This window comes from Mus pahari, unplaced genomic scaffold (assembly GCF_900095145.1).
Source record: "Mus pahari unplaced genomic scaffold, PAHARI_EIJ_v1.1 scaffold_11885_1, whole genome shotgun sequence".
NCBI classification, from domain to species: domain Eukaryota; kingdom Metazoa; phylum Chordata; class Mammalia; order Rodentia; family Muridae; genus Mus; species Mus pahari.
In genome coordinates, this window is record NW_018394103.1 from 1,750 (window position 1) to 15,724 (window position 13,975).

At 37.6% G+C, this 13,975-nt stretch overlaps 1 protein-coding gene across 1 annotated transcript in view; it reads left to right on the top strand.

Annotated features, from left to right (window-relative positions):
* Positions 1-11,219: 11,219 nt before the first annotated feature.
* Positions 11,220-13,975, top strand: part of LOC110315874 (vomeronasal type-2 receptor 116-like) — a gene marked incomplete at its 3' end in the record, with an annotated part of 13,193 nt that continues 10,437 nt past the window's right edge. The window contains 3 exon segments of the mRNA XM_021189813.1: positions 11,220-11,366; positions 12,004-12,813; positions 13,931-13,972. Of these exon segments, the coding sequence (XP_021045472.1) occupies positions 11,220-11,366; positions 12,004-12,813; positions 13,931-13,972 (999 nt within the window).

A 13,975-nucleotide genomic window follows, 5' to 3' on the forward strand; every position in this document is an offset into this window, starting at 1 on the left:
TCAGGCATTGAGATTAATACTTAGTAATGTGGCCCTTATTGGATGAAAAATCTTCTGTAAGGCAAAGTAAAGCTTCAAAACAACAAAATTGCAACCAATAAACTAGAAAAATATCATCACCATCCCTTAACCTGACAAAGGGTTATCATCAGAAATATATAAAGGACAGACAAAATTAGATGACAGCAAAGAAATAACCAAATTTAAAAGTAGGGTAAGTAGAGTTCAGTGCAAAGCAGAGTATTGTCAACAAAGGAAGATTAACTTGAAGAATAGAAATACTTGAATAGTTCAAAATTCTTTGTCATCAAGGATCTTCAAATCAAAATTTTGTATGAATTCAATTAATCTGTATGTCACCTATAAGAATAGCTGAGATAAAACCCACAAACCATAGCAAATGGTGTCATGAATTTGGAGCGAGGTGAACATATATCAATTTCTCGCAGGAATACAAACTTCTACATTTACTTCAGAAAACCATATTGTGGTTTCTCAGACAATTGTGACTAGTTCTCTCTCAAGACCCAGTTTTGACACACCTGGATATTTAACCAAAATTTGCTCTGCCACCCCACAAGGACACTTGCACAATGATATTCCTAGCAGCTTTGTTCTTAATAACTGGAAACTTGGCACAATACACGTGCCCTTCACCTGAGGAATGGGTGAATAAAATGCTTCTCTTTTACACAATGAAGTATTATTAAGCTATTAAACACAAGTCATCCTTAATTTTGCAAGCAAATTGAGAAAACTGATGAGTAATATACTGTGTGATGTAACCCAGAAAAAAGTGAAGCATTGTATGTCCTCACTTATTAATGCATCTTTTCCATAACATACAGCATAAATATGAGGTAGTACACAAACCGAAGTTGCCAAATAACAAGGAGGGCCTAAGGGAGGATGTTTGAATCTTACTCAGAAGGGAAAATAAAATACTTTTTGGTGCTATAAGTTGAGATTGCATGGTATAAGATTGGATGTGGTGGGGACATCATGTGTAGGGAGAGCAGTGGAGAAAGGAAATAATTGGCATGTGGAATGGTGGCATCTTTGGATGTGCCTGGAACCATGCATAACATTTTCTCTTGTGAATCTATGAGACTCTAAGTATTGGGAGATATGGAACCTAAAGTTACCACCTCATACCCTGGCAGGACTCACAGTGGATGAATGAAGACACCAAAAGATACACAGAACCCAAAACGTGTTCTGTGTACAAGACATGCAGAGGCAAAATATAAAAGAAAATGGGAGAATGGCCTACCAGTGACTGACATAAGTCGGGAAGCATCTCATGGACAAAAAAAAAAAAAAAAAAAAAACCCTGACACTATTAGTGACACCGTGTTATACTCCTAGCATATCTGTGTGTGAGAGGCTCCATCCAACAATGGTAACAAATGCAGAGATACACAGTTTAATATCAGACAGTATTCAGAACATCTCTTCTAAAAGTTGTGTGGAAGGTTCCCTGAGAAAAAGAAGATAGAGACTCAAGAAGAACAATAGAATCAACTAACCTAGACCTTTGAGGGTTCACTGTGTTTGAACAAAAGCCCACCAAAATGCCAGAATGGACTTGATACAGGCCCCCAAACAAGTTTAGAATCTGTATAGCTTTGTCTTTATGTGTCATACAACAACTGGTTTGGGCCTTGTCCCTGTCTCTGTTTTCTGTCTCTGGATCCTGCTCACCATATCTGGACTGTGTTGTCCAGACTCATGTGAAGATGATGAAGAGAATGAGTCTAGTACTGCAGTTTCTTAATGTGCCAGGGTAATTTTATCCCAAAAAGGGTATTTTCTCTTCTCAGAGGAAAAGAAGTGGGTGAATGAGGTGTGGGGCTGTGTGAATGGATACTAAGTGGAGATTAGGAACTACTACTACACAAGAAATATAAAGTGAATATGTAATAAATAAATAAATGAATGAATCAAAAATCAAATCCATGAAAAATGTCAATGTTTTCTTTTGGTTGAGGACTGGAGCTCTATATCTAGTTATCATATCAGGCAATTTACACACATTTTTAAAATTGTATTTAATCTTTCTTATACTCCAGACTTTATCAAACTGCTTGTCCACCCTCTCACTTTTTATATCCCATACCTGCTCCCCACACTACTCACCTCTGGTCCTCCTTATTTGCCTGGCCTCAAGTCTTGAGGGTTTGGTACAGGTTTTCTGACTCAACATAGTCCCCACAGTCCTCTGCTGTATATGTGTTGGTAGTCTCATNAAAGGAAATAATTGGCATGTGGAATGGTGGCATCTTTGGATGTGCCTGGAACCATGCATAACATTTTCTCTTGTGAATCTATGAGACTCTAAGTATTGGGAGATATGGAACCTAAAGTTACCACCTCATACCCTGGCAGGACTCACAGTGGATGAATGAAGACACCAAAAGATACACAGAACCCAAAACGTGTTCTGTGTACAAGACATGCAGAGGCAAAATATAAAAGAAAATGGGAGAATGGCCTACCAGTGACTGACATAAGTCGGGAAGCATCTCATGGACAAAAAAAAAAAAAAAAAAAAAACCCTGACACTATTAGTGACACCGTGTTATACTCCTAGCATATCTGTGTGTGAGAGGCTCCATCCAACAATGGTAACAAATGCAGAGATACACAGTTTAATATCAGACAGTATTCAGAACATCTCTTCTAAAAGTTGTGTGGAAGGTTCCCTGAGAAAAAGAAGATAGAGACTCAAGAAGAACAATAGAATCAACTAACCTAGACCTTTGAGGGTTCACTGTGTTTGAACAAAAGCCCACCAAAATGCCAGAATGGACTTGATACAGGCCCCCAAACAAGTTTAGAATCTGTATAGCTTTGTCTTTATGTGTCATACAACAACTGGTTTGGGCCTTGTCCCTGTCTCTGTTTTCTGTCTCTGGATCCTGCTCACCATATCTGGACTGTGTTGTCCAGACTCATGTGAAGATGATGAAGAGAATGAGTCTAGTACTGCAGTTTCTTAATGTGCCAGGGTAATTTTATCCCAAAAAGGGTATTTTCTCTTCTCAGAGGAAAAGAAGTGGGTGAATGAGGTGTGGGGCTGTGTGAATGGATACTAAGTGGAGATTAGGAACTACTACTACACAAGAAATATAAAGTGAATATGTAATAAATAAATAAATGAATGAATCAAAAATCAAATCCATGAAAAATGTCAATGTTTTCTTTTGGTTGAGGACTGGAGCTCTATATCTAGTTATCATATCAGGCAATTTACACACATTTTTAAAATTGTATTTAATCTTTCTTATACTCCAGACTTTATCAAACTGCTTGTCCACCCTCTCACTTTTTATATCCCATACCTGCTCCCCACACTACTCACCTCTGGTCCTCCTTATTTGCCTGGCCTCAAGTCTTGAGGGTTTGGTACAGGTTTTCTGACTCAACATAGTCCCCACAGTCCTCTGCTGTATATGTGTTGGTAGTCTCATTTAAGCTGATATATGCTGCACGGTTTGTTTTGCACTGTTTAAGAGATCTCAGGGTCTGGGTACTCATACAGGGTAGCCCACCTCCTCAGCTTTTTCCAGTTTTTCCACAATTCAACCAAAGTGTCTTTCCATTGGTTGAGTTTAAATATCTGCATCTCTTTCAGCTACATCTTGGGTCTTTAGGAGGGCAATGACAATAGGCCCATATTGTGAGAACACCAAAAGCTCTGTAATAGTGTCAGGCCTTGGGTCTCCCCATGAGTTGGACACCACTTTGAGCCTGTGGTGGGACCTATTTTTCCTCAGGCTCCTCTCCATTTTTGTCACTGCAGTTCTCTTTGTCAGGAATAATTATGGGTTAGAATTTTTGACTGAGGAATGGTAACCCCATCCAACACTTGATGCCCTATGTTTCTGCTGGAAGTGGGATCTACAAGATCCCTCTACCTATTGCAAAACATTTCTTTGTCACTCCCTTTGAGTCATGAGATTCTCTCATCTCCCTGTTCTCAGGTACAATTTGCAGGGTCTCCCACCCTCAGACCTCCCAAGGTTGACTGTTTCCATTCTTTCTGCTGGCCTTCAGGGCTTCAGTCCTTTTCCTCCACCCAATACCTTATCATGTTTTCCTCTTTATCTCCCTGTCCCATTTCCCAACCAGNTCCTCCCATCCCTGCCTCCCTCTTGTGATTTCTTTCTTCTTCGTCCCAAGAAGGATTGAGGCATTCTAACATGGGACCTCTGTCTTGATACAATTTTTGAGTTTTATGGACTGTATCATGAGTGCTGTGTACATTTTTGGCTAACACCAACTTCTTACTGAGTACATTCCACGCATGCTCTTTTGCTTCTGAGTTACTTCAATCAAGATTATATGTTATAATTCCATCCGTTTTACTGCAAAACTCAAGATGTCTTCTTTCTTTCTTTCTTTCTTTCTTTCTTTCTTTCTTTCTTTCTTTCTTTCTTTCTTTCATTATCTCTCTCTTTCTACAATATTTTATTTACTTACATATCTTTTTAAATTTTATTTTAAATTTATATTCTACACTCCATTTTCCATTCCCCACCCTCCATATACCCTCTGACTGCTCCACATTACATACCTCCTTTCCACACCAACCCATCTCCATGGGGAAGCTACCAACACCCTCCTCACCTGACCCCTAAATGCCCTGGGACATCCATACTTTTGAGGGTTTGGTGGATTTTCTCTGAATAAACATGGAACCAGAAGTCCTCTTATGTATATGAGCTGTGGGACTCATATAAGTTTGTGTATGCTGTTTGTTTGGTTGCCCACTATTTGAGAGCTCTCTGGTGTCCTGATTATTTAAGCCTGCTGGCATTCCTACAAGCTTGCCTTTTCAGTCTTCCATGATTAAACAACAAGGGTCAGCTGCTTCTGTACATTGGTTGGATACAAATATCTGCATCTGACACTTTTAGTTCCTTGTTGGGTCTTTTGGAGGGCAGTCATGATCGATCCCTTTTTATGAGTGTTCCATAGCCTCAGTAATAATGTCAAACTTTGGGACCTCCCATTGAGCTGGATCACACTTTGGGTCTGTTGCTGGACCTTCTTTTCCTCAGGCTCCTTTCCACTTCCATCCCTGTAATTCTCTCAAACAGATCTTGAGTGTGGAATGGCAAAACCACCCCTTACTTTTTGTCCTGTCTTCCTGCTGAAGGTGGACTCTGTATGGTCCCTTTCCCTACTCTCAGACATGTCATTTAAGGTACCTCACTTTGAGTTCTGAGTGTCTCTTACCTGTGTGGTCTCTGGTACATTCTGGAGTGCCCCCCACCTCTTATCTCCCAAAGTTGCCTGTTTACATTTTTTATGCTGGATGTCACAGCTTTGATCCTTTTCCCTCACCCAATAGCAGATCAGGTTCCCCTCTACACCCACTGTACCCCCATCCCATCTACTTTCCCTGCCTAGTCCCTCCCTCCCTCCCCAATTATGATTGCTTTCTTCTCTCTCCCAAGTGAGACTGAGACATCCTCACTTGGGCATTTAAACTTCTTGAATCTTTTGAATTCTGTGGAATATATCTTTAAAATTCTGTATATTATTTTTTATTTGGCAAATATGTACTTATTAGTGACTTCATACCATGCATGTCCTTTGGGTCTGGTTTACCACACCCAGGATAATATTTTCTAGTTCCATCCTACTACATGTAAAATTTATGGTGTCCTCATTCTTAATAGCCGAGTAGTATTCCATTTTGTAAATTAACCACATTTTCTGTATCCCTTCTTCTCTCATGGGACATCTAGGTTGTTTCCAGCTTCTGGCTAACAAAAATAAGGCCACTATAAACATAGTTGAACATAGTGGGGCATCTTTTGGATATATTCCCAAGAGTGGTATAGCTAGGTCTTCATGTAGATGTATTTCCAACTTTCTGTGGAATCTCCAGAGTGGTTGTACCAGTTTGCAATCCGACCAGCAATGGAGGAGTGTTCTTCTTTCTCTACTTCCTCTCCAACATGTGCAGTCACCTGAGGTTTTGATCTTAGCCATTTTGATTGGTATAAACTGGAATCTCTGGGTCATTTTGATTTTCATTTCTCTGATCACTAAGTTCTTTGTACAATTTTTAGTTGCTTCTCAGATATTCAAGATTCTGTAGGTGTGAATGCTCAGTTTAGTTCTATATCCGGTTTTTTGATTGTGTTGTTTAGTTTTTTGGTGATTCACTTCTTGAGTTCTTTATATATTTTGGATATTAGCCCTCTATCGGATATGGGGTTAGTGAAGATTATTTTCCAAACTGTAGGTTGCCAATTTGTCTAATCAACTAGGACGGTTGTCTTGGAGAAGCTTTCCAGTTTTATGAGGTCCCATTTGTCAATTCTTGATCTTAGAGCATGGACCATTGGAATTCTGTTTAGGAAATTTCCCCCTGTGCCAATGAGTTCAAGGCTTTTTCCCACATTTTCTTCTATTAGATTCAGTGTGTATAGTTTTATGTTGAGGTCCTTGATCCAATTGGACTTGAGCTTTGTACAAGGTGAGAAAAAAGGGTCTATATTCATTCTTCTACATTCAGACAGCCAGTTAGACCAGCACCATTTATTGAAGATGCTTTCTTTTTTTCCATTGTATACTTTTGGTGCCTTTGCCAAAATTAAGTGATGGTAAGTGTGTGGGTTTATTTCTAGATCTTCAATTCAATTCCATTGGTCAAAGTTTGTCTCTATACCAATACGACATAGATTTTTATCTCTATTGCTTTGCAATAAATCTTGATGTCATGGACAGTGATTCCTCCAGCTGTTGTTCTCTTACTATTAAAAAATTGTTTTTGATCTTCCAGGTTTTTTGCCTTCCCAAATGAATTTCAGAATTGCTCTTTCCATGTCTTTGAAGAATTGTGTTTGGATTTTGATGGGGATTGTATTGAATCTATAGATTGCCTTTGGTAGGATGGACATTTTTACTATTATTTCTTCCAATACATGAGCATGGGAGACCTGTCCATTTTCTGAGATCTTCAACATTTTCTTTCTTGAGAGACTTGAAGTTATTGTCATACAGGTCTTATACATGTTTAGAGTTGCCCCAAGATATTTTATGATATTTGTAAATATTATGAAGGGAGTTGTTTCCCTAATTTCTTTCTCAGCCCGTTTATACTGTATAATGGAAGGCTACTGTTTCTATTTTAAAAAATAGTTTGAGGAAAACTGTAGGAGGACCAGCAGTCTTAACTCTCCTGTATGCCCAAGACCTTTCAAACACTGGACCACCAAACAGGCAGCATACAACTGCTGATATGAAGCCTCCAACATACATACAGTAGAGTACTTCCAAGTCTATTTTCATTCAGATATGATGTACCTAACCCTCAAGAGACTGGAGACACCAGTGAGTTTAGAGGTCAGAAAAGGTGGAGGGTTGGTGCATCCATGTGGAGACGGGATCTGGTGGAAAAAAGGTATGTGATATGGAGCAGTTGGTGGGAAGGGAGGGGCAGAGAATGGAATATGGAGTTTAAAAATGAATTACAGAAGAAATTTTTTAAAAAATATATTAAAAAAGAAAAAGAGAATGATTCAACATCCTTAATCTTTGGGAATAGCAGATCAAAGCAATACTTTGACAGTACCTCAAAACAGACAGAATGGTAAAATATATAATTCAGGTGACAGAAGATACTGGTAAAGATGTGGATGAAGAGGAACACTCCTCCATTGCTGGTGGGAGTGAAAGCTGGTATGACCACTCTGAAAATCATTCTGTTGCTTCCTCGGAAAATTGGACATAGTACTACAAAAAGATCCAGCAATATCTCTTCTGGGCATATATCCAGAAAATGGTCAAACATATAATAAGGACACATACTCCACTGTGTTTATAGCAGCCTTATTTATAGTAGACAGAAGCTGAAAAAACCCAGATGTCCCTCAACAGAGGAATGGATTGAGAAAATGTGGTACATTTACACTATGGAGTACTACTCAGCCATTAAAATCAATGACTCATGAAATACTTCATCAAATGTATCGAGCTATAAAATATCCTGAGTGAGGTAACACAGCCACAAAAGAACACACATCATATGCACTCACTGATAAGTGGAATACAGAAGATACAACTTATGGACCATACAAATATCATGAAGAAGGAACACCAAATTGTGGATGCATCATTTCTATTAAGAAATGGGATGAAAATGATCATGAGAGGTAGATAGAAGGAATTGGGAGGAAGAGAGAAGGGGGAGAGAATAAAGGGAACAGAACCAGGTGGGGATGAGATGGGGGAGATGTACAAATCGTCAGCAATTGAACAGAGGTGTGTAGCAATTGGGGTTGGAGAACTGGGGGTAGTCAACAGAAAGTCCCTGAAGCCAAGAAAGCAAGAAATTCTCAGTACCAAACTGGGATTGAATTAGCTGAAATTTCCAACAACAGGAGAGAGAAACAGTAAGAAACATATCGACTGCTTTGGCACGGCCCCAGGTTGAGGGATTGTGTCACTCACACTTCTCAAAATTTTAACCCAGAATTTCTTTTGGCTAAAATACACACGGGGACAAAGAGTACAGCAGAGACTGAAGGAAATACCACCTAGAGACTATCCCACCTGGCAATCCGTATCATATGCAGGCACCAAACCCAGCCACTATTGCTGATGCCAAGAAGTGCTTGCTTACAGGAGCCAGTTATGGATGTCTTCCAGAACCTTACAGATTTGGATGTAGATGGTTTTGGCCAACAATTCAATGAGTACAGGGACCACATTGGAAGAGTTTGAAGAATGACTGAAGGATCTGAATGGGTTTGCAAACCCATAGGATGAACAAAAGTATCAAAAACCAGCATACCAAGAGCTCCCAGGGAGTAAACTACCAACCAAAAAACACCCATGTATAGACCCATGAATGCAGCTGCATATATTGCAGTGTGTGGCCTTATCTGTCATCACAGGGAGAGGAGGCCATAGGTTATATGAGGGATTGATGTCATAGCATGGGGCAAGCTAGGGTGCTAAGGAATTAATGGGTAGGTGGGTAGGTGGTCACACTCATGGAAATAGAAGGGAGGAGGTTTAGATTGGGGGATTTCAGATAGGAATCCAGGATAAACTAACCAGTACCTCCATAGCTCATGTCTCTAGCTGTATATGTAACAGAGGTTGGCCTAGTAGACGATCAATGGGAGGAGAGGCCCTTGGTCTTTGGATGATTCTATTCCCAAGTATAGGGGAATGCCAGGGCCAGTAATTGGGAGCAGGTGGGTTGTGGAGCAGAGGGAGGTGGAAGGGTATAGGAGATTTTGGGAAAGAAAACTATTAAAGTGATATAGCATTTGAAATGTAAATGAAAAAATTTCTAATAAAAATAATAATAAAATGACTCTTGAAATGTAAAGAAAAAAATAACCAATATAATTTTAAAAACATGCACACATATAAAGATAAAATAAATTGATCTAAAAGTAAAAGCAGAAAAGAATTATGAGACAGATTATTTGACTAGAAAAGCACAAAGGAATTGGAAATGTGTGTATCATGTGAAGCCAGTATTAAGAAAATATAGACAAAAATATCATTCTGGAATTGCAAATTGAGAATGAACACAGAATGTATTGAAGGGAGAAAAAGGTTGATTTAACTGAGGAATCAACCAGTGGCAAGATGGGCAACAGGTATAGGTCATGGAGGCACAGATACCAGCAAAGTACATGCTACATTTGTGTCAGTGTGTCCTGAATACCCTTTAATATATGATATTATAAAATAAATAATAACTATTAAATAGACCAACATGGATGCTTTACTAAATATGAACTACTGAAAATTTCATTTCCACTCTTGAAAAACAGCTTTCTTCTGTATTTTGATGAAATATTTCTCCATTATCCTTCCTAGATCTGAACTCTAGGATACTTTATCAAGACCCAAGTCATACATAGGGAAACAGTGAGTTTTATGTAATAAAGAAATATCAAATGCAAAATACTAAACTTGTTTGTCTCATTCAAGTACAAAATGGGGTGTAAAAAACAATGAATTGCCTACATATGTTCGGTGTTTGTTTCATCCAAATCCTCTGAAACTGGTTCATGAGTGTACAGTCTTCAGTAAAATCTCAGATGATGAGTGTTGATTCTAGAATGCAACCAAGAATAACTGGGTAGGAAGACTGTATAAGAAAAGTACATACATTTGAACATAGTGTTCCCTCAAAATCACTATTTGTTTCTAAGATACTAAAAAGCTACTTTTAACACTTCTTCTTCATAGCCACTACTGCACCATAAAATGATGAAAAACAATCTAGGAAATCAAACCTACTATAGAATAGATGGGTCAGCACAACTTATTAAATCGAAATAAATTGAGGATGTGTGAGGAATAATTATTTGGAATTTGAATATTAAGGTGACTTTTTCATTACTAATGAATTTTTGGAAGGAGGAATAATCTTTTTCTTGTCTTGGAAATAAAGTGCATGCCCATGCATTGTCCCTGGATATTTTTGAGCCTTTAAAAATTAAACTTCACCATGTAAATTAACTGTGGATCTTTGAAGAAGTACATAACTTTGGACAGAGCTGACTTAAGTATATTTCAGGTTTTGATATGTTATTGATTATCAAAACAATGGAAGCACAGACCTTGTTTAGATATTCTTAACTGTCACTTCTGTGGCATAGCCACACTGTACATCGTCTGTGAAAATCAGTGACTATAAACATGGAAATGCCTCTCCCTGACTAGGACTTTGTAATACAATGTCATGAGTATTCACAGAATCCCAGAATGTGCAATTACTGGATGTCTCACTGTGAATCATCTGATGCAATAGACTAACATCATTGCTAATCGCGTTCACATAATTACATTGTTGAAATGTTCCAATGCCCAAATTTGAAAAAAGTGGTTTCTGTCCAGGTAGTCACAAACAAGAGTGATATCATTGATCCTGAGAATGAATTATCCTAAGTATTTGCCTAACCATGTTTATTATATGGACTATGGACATCAGATGCAGACCCCCAAGAAAGAGGGTGTTTATGTTTCCTCAAGGGCTCAGAAGTAATATGAAAAATAAGTGAATCATGAATATGAAACAAACCTCTTGTTTGCTCAGAGAAATAAAAGCTGGTAGTAATTTGATGTGCTGATGTGCATGGCATTTCACAATTCACACTGCCCAGGTTTAAGGCAGGATAAATATGTTCAACTTGATGGTAGTCTTCTTCCTTCTCAACATTCCACATGCCATGACCAATTTTGTTGATCCCAGGTGCTTTTGGAGAGCAAATTTGAATGAAGTCAACGATAGAGACTTGGGGATCACTTGTTCCTTCTTCCTTGGAGCAGTTAAGATGCCTAGTGAGAAAGATTTTTTCCACCAGACTGAATATCCTGTAAGTGCATTTGTATTTCCCTTGTAATTGACAAATTGAATACTTCTTTTGTATTCTGAGTACAAAGACTATGATAATTCTTGAGTATTCTGTCCTGTTGTTGTTTTGATTTTGTTTCCTGAGGAGGCACAGAGGCAGATATTCTCAGAGTAGTTTGCATCCTTATCTCTGCCATCTTTATGTGAGTCACAAACTCTAGTATACAAGGAATACCTTAAAGGAGGGCAAGATAAAATATTTTTTCCTAAAAGATAAGTCACTATTATGTACAGGACTTTCATGTTAAATCTTAGAAGAAGTATTTCTGGATTAAGGCATAAATTCATTTAATAAACATATTAGTCAAATAACCCCAAGTTGTAAATATATTAAAATCCTTCCAAACATTGAAAACACAGATATCTTGATGAAAATTGAAAGACAGAAAAGCAGTTATTATAACATGTGAAAATTTTTTGATACATCATTGTCAATCAGCTATGCTTGCTGTTCTAAATAGAAGTGGATTGCCAGGCTTCCACATTTGCTCATTTTAATCAGACATGATAGTAAAAGTCACAGGTAATGAGCTACAGGTAAATATGATTACACGGTTTTTTAAAGTGCATTAAACCTCATGCTGCTCTCTCTGTTGTAGTTCCTTCAGCTTACCTATGGACCATTCTCTTCCTTCATCAGTGATGATGAACAATTTCCCTATCTCTATCAGATGGCCCCAAAGAACACACATCTAGCATTGGCAATGATATCCTTCATAGTTTACTTCAACTGGAATTGGGTTGGCCTTGTCATCACTGATGAAGAACAAGGCAATCAGTTTCTCTCAAAACTTAAAAAAGAAAGTGAAAACAAGAAAATTTGCTTTGCCTTTGTGAAAATCGTTTTGGAAGAAACGGTTTTCTATCATAAAACTGAAATGTACTTTAAACAAAATGTGATGTCATCCACAAATGTTATTATCATGTTTGGGGAAACAGAAACTACTATTGATTTTGGATTCAGAATGTGGGAATCTCCAGTTATACAGAGAATATGGGTCACTACAAAACAATGGAATTTACCTACCAGTAAGAGAGACTCAACTCATGGCACGTTCTATGGGACACTTACTTTTCTACGCCACCATGGTGAGGTTTCTGGCTTTAAAAATTTTGTACAGACCTGGTACAGTCTCAAAAACCCAGATTTATATCAGGTAATGCCAGAGTGGAAGTATTTTAATTACGAAGCCTCAGCATCTAATTGTAAAATCCTGAAGAACTATTCATCCAATACCTCATTGGAATGGCTAATGGAACAGACGGTTGATATGTCCTTTAGTGATGTTTCCCATATCATATACAATGCTGTGTAGGCCATGGCCCATGCAATCCATGAGATGAATCTGCAACAAATGGATATACAGGCAATAGACAATGGGAAAGGAGCTAGTTCTCACTGCTTGAAGGTAGAGTTTCTTCTATTGGATGATGTTAGGAGTCTTAAATTACATAACTGTTTACAGTATCTCAGATACTTACACTTAACAAAGAAGGAAGTATTTCTCAAAATAGATAGGTTTCAGAACATTTTTTCATAAAAAAGGAATCTAGTAAATTTTATAAATGTTACTGTAAAAAGGAGGCTCAGTTTATCAATGGAATTTTGTGGTTTCATATAAGACACTCGAATGTCCTTTAGCATACCACTTCCAATATTGGATATAAATAGTATTCTTCATGGATTTTCTCCATAATGAGATGTGTTTATATTTATGTTGCTTTGTACATACATATTTTCTCTCTGTATGTCTGTCTGTGGAAGTTAGTAACAATTTCATTCTATGTATGAATATATTACTACAAGAATGTTTTTATATGTGTGTTTCTTTGTGTTTGTGTATATGTCTTTGTATGTACTTTGTGAGTGTTTATATGTGCTTACACCTAATTGTATCTGCTTTACTGTGTATGTGTCTGCCTATTTCTTTGTGCTTGACTTGGCCTTTGTCTGCCTTTGGTACATTATGTGTTAGTATAAATTTCTGTGTGTGTTATTATCATTCTCGGATGGTGTTTCTATATTTATACCTCTCACAGGGTGTTGCTGCCAGTCTCTGTATGTGTTTGTGAATTTACTTGTGTGCGAGTGTATGTTTTTTATGTGATTTCATATCTGTGTTTTTAGTTGAATGTATATGTATGTTCTTACTTGCCTAAATGTTGACATGTGATTGTCATCGTGTATGTATATTTGTGTGTAAATAAGTGTATAGCTGTAATATATGTGTGACTTGGAAAATATGCGACCCTCTCTGTGTTAATATGTGGGTGTGTGAGTGTATGTTTATGGTGTGTGTGGCATATCTTTATTTGTTACTGCATTTTTCTCTGTTTTTGGTAGCCTTAACTGAGACATCTTAAATTCTTCGAGTATTATGATAATTTCATTTATCACATTGTTTTATTTTTTAGTTATTATTCTTTTTTATTCTTTAAAAGAAGTTGCCATTACTATGAAATCAGAATACATTTTATGGCTCGAAGGAATGGTATATACATTACAGTACAATGCTTGTCGTTTAGATAAACTCTTTTCTGAGAAAGACCCACTTCACTAATCCTCTTGGG